General features: G+C 40.2%; 3 protein-coding genes across 3 annotated transcripts in view; 1 reads left to right on the forward strand and 2 right to left on the reverse strand.

Moving 5' to 3' along the window:
- Window positions 1-11,939: 11,939 nt before the first annotated feature.
- LOC106806486 (piggyBac transposable element-derived protein 1-like) lies at window positions 11,940-12,664 on the reverse strand. Its single transcript, XM_014808449.1, has one exon. It carries the CDS (start codon window positions 12,654-12,656, stop codon window positions 11,940-11,942), a length of 717 nt encoding a protein of 238 aa, XP_014663935.1. The 5' UTR covers window positions 12,657-12,664.
- Window positions 12,199-14,510, forward strand: part of LOC106806494 (fumarate hydratase, mitochondrial-like) — a 25,823-nt gene continuing 23,511 nt past the window's right edge. The window contains exons 1-2 of the mRNA XM_014808460.1: window positions 12,199-12,209; window positions 14,202-14,206. The gene's annotated coding sequence lies outside the window, so the exon portion shown is untranslated. The remainder of the gene's footprint in view (window positions 12,210-14,201; window positions 14,207-14,510) is intronic.
- Window positions 12,765-13,283, reverse strand: LOC106806487 (piggyBac transposable element-derived protein 4-like). Its single transcript, XM_014808450.1, has one exon. The coding sequence runs from the start codon at window positions 13,281-13,283 to the stop codon at window positions 12,765-12,767; it is 519 nt and encodes a 172-aa protein (XP_014663936.1).

The following is a 14,510-nucleotide window of genomic DNA, read 5'->3' on the forward strand; positions in this document are numbered from 1 at the left end:
AGAGTAGGTCCTCATACCCATCACGCCCATGCTGGCAACATTAAATTAAAATGAAGCTTACATATAATCATTATTGCAGCATGAAATCATAAGATTTTATAGAGTGTCACATAGAGTAATAATTTTTCAATGTATCTTGTCACTAAATGAATGAACGTCAAAAGTTTGGACCTGTCTTTGTAGTTGTATGCATTTGGCACGTTCAACTGCCATTGTGCCCTTTTCTTTCTTAAGCTGCTCCTCCAGCTTTGCGATGTCTTCTTCTTGGTAGTCGGCCGCGAATTCCATTTCTTTTATTTTTTTTTTTAAGACAAAATTTTCTTGCTTGAGTTCCTGACACAAACATATGTGGAAATTATTATCACTCAACCCACAGATACCCCCGTCCAAACAAGGAAACCATCTTCGCAACCCAAACTGCCCAGCAGATGTGTCGATTTAGAATAATCCCTATGTACACGGTCAGTTTTATGTGGGTAACTGATCGCCCCATCCCTTACAAGGATGCCACATCCACGACCGCTCTCTATAAACGAGTATCTCATTGTGTCGACGCCTCCCCCGGGGAGCGCCTTGCTTCTCGGTTGTGCGCTAAATGTGTAGACAAACAACCTTGCCACACTCACGCACAAACACTCCCGCCTGCCCTAGCAGACCGTGTTTCGCATATTTGCTTAAACTCGTCCCAGGACAAAAGGTATCATTAACTTTAAGAGTAGAATTATTAACTTTTTAATGATTTGAGCATTAAAACTTAATAGCTGTATTCATCAACTTGGTCCATGATTTGATTCTTAAGATAATGATTTGAAATTAAAGTTAATGGTAATTTCGCCGCAATTTAATAGTTTGATTACTAATTTAATGATTCAAATCACCACTTAATAATTGATTCTTAAAATATCGATCATTAAAGCCTTTTATTAATCGCTCAATAAAAAAAACAAGAACATTGGCTTGTTGGTAAAGCAATAATAAATACAATAAACAATTCTTTTTTAACTCAAAACTTTATTGAATGCTATCTTACACCCACAAACAATTTTCACTCTTTATTTACACTGTTAATTTAAAGCTAAACTGTATGAACGAAAAGCCCCCATGTGGCTACCAAGAGAAATACAAACGCACTGCAAACACCTCAAACGAACGATCAGAACATGATAGACCCCAACACGCCATGAGCCTTCGAGCAGCTGAGCTGTCAACATCTCCGGGTAGCTCTGATGGGTATGTTGACATCTCAGCTGCGCGAAAACAAATAAGGTGGCGCCCTCATGGTGTGGTGGGGTCTACCATGTTCTGAGCAGTATTTCTCTTGTAGCGCGTTCACACGTAGCAAAATCCACGGTTCGTACGCGCCAAAACAGAGTTTCGTACGTACTCGCGATAAATTTCCTCGTCTGAACGACCACGTATAGCTATACTCGCGTTTTTAACGCGTTATCACTATCTGACAAAGGAGTGCGTTTCCTACGTACTCTCGTATAGCTGTACGCGTATAGCAGACGTGTGAACGACCGGCTATAGCTATACGCGTATAACAATAGAAAACAAAGCGCTGTCGACGGTCTACGAGAAAATGGCTATGTGTTAAACTAATTTTTGTTTTTGACAAACGGGCCCAGGAGTCTGGACATCATCTCTATCCTTGAACCAATTAATGCATAAAGTTATAAATGTGGCATTAATGGTTGTGGACATGTACTGTACATGACTGTCACAAACATGTAATTTGTTTTCGAAATGGGTTACCGTATACTGGTACCAGCAACAGCACACAGTTGTTGTTGACTATATAGTATGACTCTATATTTAATGTGTCAGTGTACGCGCATGGCTGGCGGCGTGTGTTACAGTTGAAACGCTTCAAGGTCGCTGTGGTTTGTGTTACAGCGACGTACGTACATTCCAAAACTACGTGTGAACGCTGTTTAACTCAAGGTCAGGCTATACGCGTATCGTAACGGAGTCCGTAAGATACGCGTTCGAAACTGGGTTTTACGGTACGTGTGAACGCGCTATCAGGTAGCAGCGTGGGGGCGTTTGTTCATGCAGTTTCAGCTTTAAGATTTATTTACACTAATCAGAGTCCGCACACACATATGTTCCTTCATTGTCCTTCCAATTCCATGTCCTCTTTGCAGCATTTCGTTTTCGTCCTTTTCCTCATCACGAATAATTACGACCTTCTTTTGTTCTGTTTGTGCTTAAATCGACTGATGTTACAATCCTTTTGGAGTTGTTAAATTTCGACTTAAAATATGTTGTCTTACATTGGTGGCCTGGAAAATGCTCTTCGTTATCTCTGAAATCATAGAGAAAAATGTGTTACAATTAAACAATTTCTGACCTTTTGTCACATGCACGACGTCAGGTGACGACGTGCAGCGCTGCCGATCTGTACAATAAAAGAAAAGTCTCCCAACCATTCACAATATTTGGAATGCTTAGAATCCTCTCTCAATCAACAGACATTATTTTACTTTGATATTTGAAACTCTTTAAGTGTTGAAATAAAAAACTTAATGGTACTTAAGTACCTATTTAAAGTTTTCCCTGGGGAACTGCCCAAAGAGGAATATGTGGCATGTAAGCCTGAGTGGCGGTTAATTGCTGACACTATTCTAGAAATATTATTACAAATTCTAGTTACTAAGATACGTGGTGTGATCGGTGAATGCAGTCCTTATGTAGAGCAAACAAACTATAGAGTATAAGGGGAAATTTCAAGTGTCGCTGAGACACTGCGATAATTATGTATGTAATAGGAAAATATGGATATTGTTGTGTTTATTCATGTTTCACGACAAATATTTATACAACAACAACGAGTAGACATATTGACTTGCCTTCTTGTATGTTTTTAAACACTGATACTGTTGTATATTCGATAGATTAGATAGATTTGTAATGATAAACATATAATTTCTGCTCACCTATTTATTAAACGCTGGCGTACATTCTTACCCATAATGGCGTTGCGCGGTTCCTGTACGATGAACACATATGTCGTATGCATAGCTATTTAATTTATAATGTATTTAATGAAGAATAACATTCACAGAAGAGATCGACGAGTACACCGGACGGGTTCTAAACTTATACTCGGTTGAAAACCGTCTTTGTTCGCGTCTAAAGAATGCATCAAACAGACTTAAGAGTTAAACCATAAAGTTGGTAGTTGATCCTTTTCAGGTTGATAGTTTGAGCATTAACTTGGTGATCAAAGATGATGATCAAACTGAAATAATGATTTTAAACATTTAAGTTAAGTAGTCGATCATTATCTTCCAGTGATTCTTAAACCTCGTTTAATAGTTTGATTATTAAGTTCATGATCACATCGGTAGATGAATTTAATGTCAATGGCCAAGTTGATAGTAAAATTATTAAGTTAATACTCGACTCTTTAACTTGTAATGATTCTGATTATTAAGTTAATAATTCTACTATTAAGTTAATGATACATTTTTTCCTGGGCGTTGATCGTGCCTATAGTTAGTCATTACAAGAATCAATCTGTGGTGCGATAATGTAAACGGATTATGAAATTAGTTAACTGATTTAATTAACGCAAACCTCGTGTCTACAGTATCTTGTACTAAATGAATGAACGTCAAAAGTTTGGACCTGTCGTTGTAGTTTTATACAGTTGGCACGCTCGATGGCCATTGTGCGCTTTTCCTTTTTTAAATACGCTTCTAGGCTTTTTATGTCTTCACGTACCGCGTGAGACTGCTCCCGTTCACAATCTGTGAAATTCCACTGTGCGCCCTCAGCTGTGTCATGAATACTTTTCCTAATGTTCCAAACATTCTTCCATACAAGAAGAGTTTTCCATTGAATTTTGAGCATCCCAATACCTAGTGTCTTGAGATGTTTCTTCACTGCTGTTGAATTTTTTCGATTTTCGATGTTCTTCACCAAACGATTTGTCGTGACACTGACCTCCCGCACAGCTGGAAGAATCCTTCCGTATGTTGGGTCTTCTCTTTCATCGTAGAGTCGTTCAAGGTCCACATTCTCTACCGGTAACTGTACTTCTTGGGCCGATTTCATTCCTGCTTCCTCCAGAGTTGTGTCTAACTCCACCGCGATTTCATTTTTAATCCGGTCTCTCTTGGCTGATATGCAGTGACTTCCTTTCTTAAACCTGATAAATGTGACCAATACCGAAATGGCCCTTCTGATGGAATGGTTTCTTGTGATTAGAATGCACCACATTGCTGGCAGCAAAATTCACTGAAAGCTCATCAAGTAGCTTCCAGTACCTCTCATGCCCTGCTTCGCACTCAACCGTTAGCGCACCACCTCTGACCAGCTTCTCACTCAGCCCTTGGAGCAATTGTAAGATCCGAATGTTCTTCAAGTCAGCAGCCTCTTTTCCAACCGTCCAGGCCGTGCTTACAATCCAGTTGAACTTCCCGTCTATTCTGTTCGTGTCCGTCTGGTAAGTCAAATTACCAGATAGGCTCCCAACATCCTTGAACACTCGGTCCTGTACCAGGTCTCTCTTTGGGTATTCGGGCCGGCTTTTCAGGGTCATATAGCAAAACTACTGTCTTGGGCACTAGTTTGTCAGTGCAAGTCAGCCAAGCTCCACTACAGCAGCCGAGGAAGAGGACTCGTGCGCGTTCCTCTAACCTTGGCAGCCTGCCCCTCTCGCCGAGCCATCCTTTGAACTGCCTCGTTGCGCCGGTCTCGGCCATGCCGAAGAGTCTCATTGAGCTCCTCGCCGCCTTGATCGGCACGGTACTTCTCATTTCATCTTTCATCACTACCTTATCCCTAGCTTCTTGCATCTTAGGGACTAGCGGGAGGCCCGTAAAGATGGTCTTCGTGGTCCAGTACGTTCCTTTGAGTTTGTTAAGTCATATTTATGCATCGCAACATGTGTCCATGGATGGCTTGCCCTTTCCTCTGAGGTCTGCGCTGCAATAATGCATAAGGCGCCATACATGAAAATGCTTAGCTTGAAAATGTATCTGTATTTACTCGAATTGTCTTATGCTTGACACACAATATGTAACTAGATTCGACGGCCACATTTGCATGGCAACCTCACAACAACACGAAAACACGACGCCACCAATCGGATCTTATATGTGTTAATATTATTTTGTTAAATATTTTGTTATTATTATTTTTTAATTTTGACAACCTAACGGGCATGGACGCGTATGGCTAGTTAGAAGAATACCGTAAAAAATAGCAACTAATCGCATCTGCTGACATTTAAGCATGAAGGGCCAAACAACTGAAATGTACCAGCACCACCACTAGCTGTATGCACGACCCAACGTAACATATTGTAGGTGCAGTTCGTGTAATGAAGGCGAATTTAGATGACGTATATCGTTTGTGGGTATTTCATCAATTTCTACTTAGACGTGTGACCTTACAAGAAATGCTGAATTCTGTAATACTTCCAGCATGTATTTCCTGATGCTTTTTCATGCTGTTTCCATGCGTGAGGGGGGACGGACGTTATGGCAGCTGTGTGGCATTGCGAAGTGCAAAGTCAGGGGCTGTGCAAGTAATTGACACGTCAATATAAAGGACACTCATCTCTGGCCAGAAGTGCGTGGATGCCCCCCATGGTGCGCGGGGCCGCATGCGGGTGTGTTTCTGTGCCCACACCATACATTCATTCTTGTGGATAACACCCGTACATATATAGCTATCCGATGTGAAGATGTTTAGTGTTACGGTTAGTATTGCAGTTAGGCTTATGGTTAGTGTTGAGTTGTAAAGTATACGTCAACTCTATAACGTCACTGTCTGTCCACCACCGGGGGATAGTGACACCCGTATGTTCGACGTACAATTTTTAGTTATTTATAGGAAACTGGCCAAAAATAGCTAGGTGGGCCAGCAAATTCATGTTATTTTGCTTGTAAATATCTCATTAATAATAAACTACACTTACAATGACTCATCCAAGCTGTATCCTGGTTCCGGATTAACATCCACAGTAATGGGCAATGGAGCACCATGAGAATATTGCATGGTTTCATCAAGCGGAGTGTCAGAAATATCATTGCTTGACAAACCCTCAATGCCACTCATTGTTGGGTTTGAACTGCACATGAAAGATACTTGTTTGTAACACATGTATGTAAAAGATTACAAAAAATAAGTATTGTCTGTTCGTGGTTTCATGTGCTTACCAATACAATTGGGTACAAAGTTATTTGGAATGTTATTGTTTAAATGAAGCTGTGTGCAGTGAGAATTTGCATAAGTGTTACGTCTTCCCCTTTCTTACTTTATCACTCCCCTTTTTGTTATGTTTCCCTTGCGTGATCCCCCTTGTGTAATGTCGTGATTACCCGTGATAAGTATAAGGGTGATTAAGATCAAAAAGCGTTTATCTCCAGTTTCCTAACATTAACATATTAAGCCGACTTTTTGGCAAAAATGTAAATGGCCATAAGTCAGTTCAGGTTCAACGGATTTTGCTCATTTCTGGTATAGCAAGTCAAGCATTTGCTACTTTCTTATGCAGCAGCTACATTCATGTAAATTGCCTGTTTAGACTAGCTTTGAAATAAGTGTGAAATTATTCTTCACTAAGTGTGAAATATTACGGAGTGTCGATGGATTAATGAGGCAAAGTTCTCATTAAACACTTAAGGTTACACTCCTCGAAGGTACTGGAATCAAACCAACCACTAGCTGAATGATTGTATAATGCGCCAGTTGGGCCACCTTGAGTCCATTTAGCGTACAGGTTCTTTGATCTGTAGACGACCATCGGCGGAACAAACTCCAACCGCATTCCCACAAAACATGACACTCACAGCTTGTTTAGAATGGGGAGTCTTTCTTTCCACTCTCCGAAGTCCTCTCCTCACAATACATTTTTTAGCGCCTGGATTGTCTGTAACATTAGATTCATCATAATTGAACACGTTCTGGGGCTCTACCTCATTCAGTTCCTCGAAAATGTTTTTGAAATCTTCTTGACCTAATTTCAGCACGGCTTGGCTTCACATTGTCCGCAATTCGTTGCGTAAGATTTTGACGCTTCTTAAAATTATCTAACCAGTCCCAACCAGGGATGTTTTCACGGAAGATTGTGGTTCTACCTTGTCGATTTAGATAATCTCGTACAAGGTAACGAATATCAGAAGACGATAATGGAAACTTCCAATCAGTTGGGTGGTTGATGACTTTTACTATTGCTGCCTCTTCAGTAGCCGATAACACTGGTTGTCCACCTGGTATAGCGGTATGTTGCGGTGACGGATTTGTCTTATTCCATATTGTTCCATATGGTATCTTGACATGCTTCGATGCAGCCAGTTTGGTCATACCTCCACTGCTCACCTGCCGCATAGCATTTTGTAGAACTTCCTGGGAATAACCAGTTTGATATCCCCTTGACCCAGCCTTTCGTTTATAGATGCGTGGCATCGTTGTTATGGTACATCAAAGCTCAATACCAACAAAGACAATAGACAAGACAAACTATTAATATTATAAAAACACAATTATACAGGGTTTTGGACACTTCTTTGTTAAACCAGGGTAGCTTTGACATTTAGTGTGACTTTGATAACTAATTATCAAAGTCACCCCGGTTGACGGTACCAATCTTATCACCTCTCAAACTATTTCCCATACCACAAAATATTAAGGGACTAATGTGCCAATTAAGTGTGGGTTTCACTTGAAAATGAAAAATTGATAAAAATGTAACTTTTAAGTGGAAATAGCCATCAAAGAGACTGATAATTCAGGATTTAAAAGAAAACACAGTATCAGGGAAAATGACTCAAACAAAACTAACTTTTGCAGCTTGAAGACTTCGCTGAAATTGTCCTTTCTTTTTGTTCTTCGGGGGCTTCAAGTCCTTGTATTCCACCAAATCCTTCACATTGACCCAAGTAGGTGCTTCAATTTTATTTTTGCCGTTGAAAATAATGCCAGAGAAAAAAAAAACAGAAAAATCATTTCTGAAAAGGCATATGCCTAATTATCTAATCCATCCTAACAGTTCAGTATTAATAGGACATGTACATGTACAATGTCAATGTATTACTCGTCCTCTCAGACACGAATATACTTCTTTATTTTGGCCATGTTGTGCTCTGAGAAGTTATACTTAAACTATTTTTCAATGGGAAAATCCTGTTTGTAACATAAAAATGTAGAAAATGTAGGAAATGTAGAATCTCTAATTTTCAGGAGCTTTTTAAATTTAGAAAATTGATGTAGTCAGATATGAGTTATTGCCATTTATGTAATTTCTATTTTAGTACTCAGAAGTACCCTATTTATCACAGTAGTTTTCAGCCAAGACAAATTATGATTTGAGTGAAAGTATTCAAATATTGTGATATGTTATTAGTACATAAATGAGTGATAGATGAAAGTAAATTATTCATCTGGGATACAAAATTATGTAAAACGTCATAAAAAATATCATCAGCTTATCATACAACCCAGTGTCCCATCAGTCACAAATAGTGCTATGAAATTACTGGCACTGAAAGAATATTACCTCTTATTTACAAATGTTCTCTTTCCTTATTCTTAATAACTTGCACAAACAATTTGGAAGTAAAAGGAATGTTGTTCAAGTATAGATCAGCATGATATACGTATGCAAATATGTCCCATCAGTCACGAAATATGTGTCCCATCAGTCACGAAAATGGATACTTAAAGCAATACACTTAAAATTTAAAATAAATGATTATATTTAAGTTTCAGACGATGTAAAGGTTTTCAATAGACCAGAATTAACCATGTTTAATATCTTCATGTAAAAATTTATATATGTACCCTATGAATCCTATATAGCTTGGTATACAGCCAGAAAATTAAAAATCTTCGACTACTTCGTTTTCCTAATGCTTCACCTTACCATTTGAAGCTAGTATAAGAAGTTTTATGATCTCTGAGTTTAGCTTTACCTGACGATCGAAGTCAAGGTAAGCTATTGCTGTGGCATTGACGGATGTCTGTGTCTGTTTGTCCACAATTGCTTCAGACAACCCTACAGGTCACGGGGTCACAAAGTGAGAAGTGCAAAGTAGGCAGTAATTAGTAGAACTAGAAGTGTTTATTAGCGCAACCACAAACCGATGTGTCTGCGCACACTCACCGCTATAACGATCACTATCAGTGTGCCTAATGCTACATACACATTATCACATACTAGCTACAGCATACATGATACAGCTACAGCTACATACAGCTAATACCGCATACAGAACACTAATACTTATACATACCACGTACACTAGTAGTAGTAGTGTGGTAGTACTACTACTAGTACCGTACGCGCACTACGAAGCACTCATAATAGCACTACAAATTACAGTACGCGCACGGTTAAGTTAACATCGGACGCATTCTAAAAACACAACTGCCCGCCATCCCTCTCTGGCGTATCTCCCCTTCGCGCCGTTTTCTCTATTGTTCTCGCTTCTTGGAACCGACCTCGCGGAGGGTACCCACAAATTGCTCGTTGCGGGAGATCCCCCGCTAGCGCCATCTCCCGTGAGATAAAACTATAACTATAACTTCTAAAAGCGAATCTGCAAGTAAAGAAATGCTGTCGCAAATCGGGTTGATGTTGTGAAGGCTGTCACAGACTGTTCACCCAAGATGTATCCTGTCCTCGTCGCCAATTTGATGTGGGTTGAGTTGGGGGGGGGGGGGTCCGACAACTTTGACACTTCATTCCACGGTTTCCTGGTAGCCTTTATGCGAACATAGCGGAGAAACTTTTAATCGGAGTAGTTGCAGGATGCTACACACGTTGAGCAACCCACGTTTCTCATGGACAATATCTTCTGGTTTTGTGATCTTTGGAATATTTGACTCCTGACAGAAACCTCTTCCTCTGCGATAGCCGCATCCTCTAAATCATCTTCAAGGCACGTTTCTTTGAGAGACATAATATGGATACAATGCAATACGAAATCGAACAACTGCTAACCATGTCAATTAAAAAACATTGCTGAAAATTCAATATCATCCTTAACGATTTCTGGATCATTTTTATTTGGAATTTTTGTTTTAACATCTGAACTTTTCACTTTATTTCCTAGCTTAACAGCAGCATTTTTAACCATAGAGGAAAAGTACACACCTTTGTTAGCTGGCCTAATAATCTTTCGTTCTCCATGTCTTGAATGGTCAGCATCTTTGAGCATGGTAACCTTGGGGCTTTAAGGGTCGATTACTTCAAGTTCTGGGAGGATTATAGAGTTATTATCTTTAACTGGACTCTCTGCACGCCTGTTGGCGACATTATGTGGCTGCCGTTTTGCTGGTCGTCCAGTTATCAATTTAACTCCGCAATGACTCATTATGAAAAACTTTTAGAATGTTGCCCTTGTTTGCATCACTGATATCACTGGCTAGCAATGTGGGACTGACGTTTTAATTTATCAATGATGGAAGAAGGAACAGATTCTCTATGGTTAGGAATGAAATTGTAACTGGATAAGGGCTCTACAGTGTTTAACTTGTAGGCACTGATCAATGTTTGTGTACTGCTAATGTAATTTTTGTTTGCAAAACAGGCAAATAGAAGGCTTCACAAGTACATATACCAAGTTTCAAATTAACCAAATGGCAATCCCCCTCGATAGATGAATCGAGATTATCAGGAATAATTGTAACTACATNAACCGTCAAATATCCAGACACCCGGGGTAACCGGTCTGATCTCCAGACACCTGGGAAACCGGTCTGATCTCCTGACACCAGGACACACGCTGGTCGCTTCCCCTATTTAATTACAACAGCAGCTGCACAACACGCCCACAAGCATTGCCGTAAAACTTGTCTCTCCCAGGCCTGGTACTTAAGTGGCATCCACACTGCGCAGGAATGCTGACTGTTATTTCTATCATAGCAGGACTGAACAGCTTTGTATACAAACACTAACGAGAAAAACACTGTATACATAATGTTATTACACGCACCAAGCAATACCAGATCTCTGACATCCAGCTTCTTGAACTCTGAGGTCCTCGCAACTCTTTATATCGCATCCCAATTATATTAGAATGACAACAACGCTTGACGACACCTACAAACCATATTTTTACAACTGCGTAAGTAATTAAGGTCCGGGTGTATAAGAGTGTTTTTAAGCCATCTTGTGGCTGATTAAGAGATGACTATAATGATGGGGATATAGCGTAGCTCCGTTTTCACAGCTCACTCGGCTGTTGGTACGCCGCCTGATCTTCCTTATGGACTTAAAAACTGTTCATATCCCAAAGCGTTAAATTTTTATCGTAGAATAAGCTCTTTTAAGCCCAGCGTTTGCGCAGTGTCGTCATACACTGTATATCCCTTTCGCTGCGAACCCCAAATTTTCCTTTTATGCATAGTATGCTAAGTTCAAAATTAGCATTTTACCAATTTATGCATGTTACTTTCGGAGCCAAAATTGAGCTATATTGAATGCTCCTAGAACTCTGAAGTACTAGAAAGGTTTATTGTATGGGACTAGGGGATTCAGAAATATTAAGTTAAATTTTTGCCAAAATTATGCTAATTAGCTATTTAGCATAATTTATGCCGGAAACGTCTAATTTTCCTGTATTTCCTGAAATATAAGCTAAAACATTCATGTTTTAAAGTTTTTAATTGTTTCAAACTGCTACTCACAATTTATAGACAAGGTAATCCTTTTATTTTCTTGTAGTATATTCTTTTTTATTTCTTTTTAACGCTTTTTAGACCTTTAGGTGTGAATCGTCAATGTTTCAGAATTCGTAAAAACGTGTAACTCGAGTCAGGATATCAATGTTATGCTATTGTGAATGTTATCCTGTAAATAAACACTAACACAGTAATCCAATGTCTTTCTAACACCTTCTCTCCATATATAGTTAGTTATAAGTGACTTTATATTTGTACTGGGTATGATAACGCTTGAAGCATGCTGGGAAACACATGGCTTAGTCGCAGTCCTCACAGTAGTTTCGAGTTTGATGCCGCTGGTGAGCCTGCCTATCAGAGCACACAATACACTCTGGCCTGTAGGATTTGTTGACATATTCTGCACAGAAGTGACGCTCAACTAAGCGTCTTTTCCTACGCTTATCCACAGTGTTTCCTTTGTCTTTAGCATGTGTACGAATGTTCAGAGGAATGAGAGAGTCAATGACTTTCTCACGGAACATGATCTGGTCAATGTTGACATCAGGATGGCTCTCTTTGTAGGCAATGTGGCCATTGACAAGTGCCGTTTCTTTCACATAGTGGTAAATTATCTGATACCACTTCTGGGACTTGTGTGGATAGCAGTAGTAGACTGATAGCTGGTCAAACCAATCGACCCCACCCATATATTTGTTGTAGTCTTGAACTAGAGCAGGCTTTTTCACCGTACGCTTTCCAGTGGCATCCTTCGATCGGATTTCCTTGTTGACTGTTTGATTTCCATGAAGCGTTGAAAGGCAATTCACACGTTTAGTGTCCTGCCACGTGGTGAAGGTCAGTGAGTAATTTGCATCATGCCAAAACACAGGCAAATCACCCCGTTTCAGTTTTACGTCTTTGGGACCAATGTTCTTTGGCAATCCCTTTCTATTAGATCGAACAGTACCACATGCACCCATGTTCTTCTGTTTGAGGCTATGAAACAGTTCTGGGGAGGAGAAGAAGTTGTCCATAAAAACTTTATGGCCACTACCATCCATTCCATCCAAAAGATTTCTAACTACATCGGAACCTAATGTCTCATCGCCACGGTCATCCTTCTTCAACTTCCCTGTATAGACTTACCATCTAAGGTTAAAACCATTTCTAGAATCACAGAGTGACCAAATCTTTATTCCCCACTTTTTGGGTTTATTAGGAATATACTCTTTGAAACTCAGACGTCCTTTGAACCCTTTCATTATCTCATCCACCGATATCTCTTGATGTGGCACATAGGCGTCCAGGTAGGTATCCTTAACGAGATCAATTACGGGGCGAATCTTGTACAACGGATCATAGAGGTCATGACCCCTCGGATGTTGTCCTTCGTTATCACAGAAGTGCAGAAATGAACGTAGGATATGGTAGCGGTCCCGTGGCATCACTTCAGTGTAAGACGGAGTTTGAGTTAGCCAGAATCTATCCCAGTAATCAGTAAGTCGATTTTTAGAGCAGAGTCCCATGGCAATCTCAATAGCAACAAACACCTTCATCTCCTCCTCTGTAGTGTCCTTCCATTTCCTGAACCTGGATGATGGTGAAATTTCAACAGGGTTGTCAATAAACAGCAGGGCATAGTTATTAGTCTCTCGTGCCATAATGTTCAGTAAATATTCCAACAGGAAAAAACTTGTAGAAGTAGTCAATAGGTTCATCATGATCAGGGTCAATTGCACCGGCTTTCAAACCTGGTTGTCCTTGATACAAAGGGTTAAATGTAGGCTGTACATTTACATCAGGACCCAGCTTGGCCCAATCAAAATTATGACCTGCAGCCCTAGGCATATTGGCTTGACGATGCCTTTGCCTAGGAGGGGGTGCATCATTATCGCTTTGATCATCAATATATATGTCCATGCCATTCTCAGATTCAGTCTCGGAATCTGCATTTTGACCCCCATCTGAGTCACTGTCACCTTTTACACTGTTATCATTACCGCCATCATAGCCCAAATCATCGCCAGACATGTCAGAATCATCCCCCAAGTTCTCACCTTCTGATTCACTGTCCGCAAATATTTCGTCAATTACTGCTTCTACACTGAATCTAGCACGTGGTCGGGCCATTTAAATTTTTGTAAACAAACTTTTTGACGTCAAAATACTCGAATACTTTGAAAAGAAACACCTGGTTTTCTCGCCGGAAAACGGAAGAACTGCTCAATAACTAACCACTACTGCCAGCTATCGGATGTTTATGGAACTGCATATCAGTCGGAGTGCATGGGAACTTGTATGGGACGAAGTCGCCGATCTGCGTACAGCCGCATGATGGGCATTTTTATTTGTGTGCTGATCGGCGTACATCCGCAGTGAAAGGGTTAAGGTATAGGGATGAAATGCAGAATTGCGGCACAAATCTAAATGGCTCGACCTAGGCTCGTGATAGTCGGTGTATATAGTAGCATCATGGTAGGAAAAGCCATCACTGTGCCGAAATTGGAGGTCACAGTTCTTAAGATTAAAGATGGAAGCTCCCATCGTACGTAGTATAGCAACATCTATTTGCAAGACAGAATAGGTAAGCACTCATCCATTTACCTACGCTCAGCAGAATTAAGACATTCAAACATACGCGCCATCTCGTGGCAACTTTCATAAAGATCCCAACGAACATTTCTTCGAGAAGGTTCCTGATACCATCCCAGTGTTCGAAATAAGGGCTATCCATTTGTTCGTACTTGCCCATTTCCACGGAGGACAAGTAGATCTCCCGCCGGACAAGCAGCTTTTTAGAGCAATTTTTCATAATTTTCTACCATCGCTGGCCGCTGCTGGGAAACCTGAGTTAACATAGTATAAACATGGGCTGCCGGAGTGCCACC

The sequence above is a fragment of the Priapulus caudatus genome, unplaced genomic scaffold (assembly GCF_000485595.1).
Source record: "Priapulus caudatus unplaced genomic scaffold, Priapulus_caudatus-5.0.1 Scaffold164, whole genome shotgun sequence".
In the NCBI taxonomy this organism is placed as follows: domain Eukaryota; kingdom Metazoa; phylum Priapulida; class Priapulimorpha; order Priapulimorphida; family Priapulidae; genus Priapulus; species Priapulus caudatus.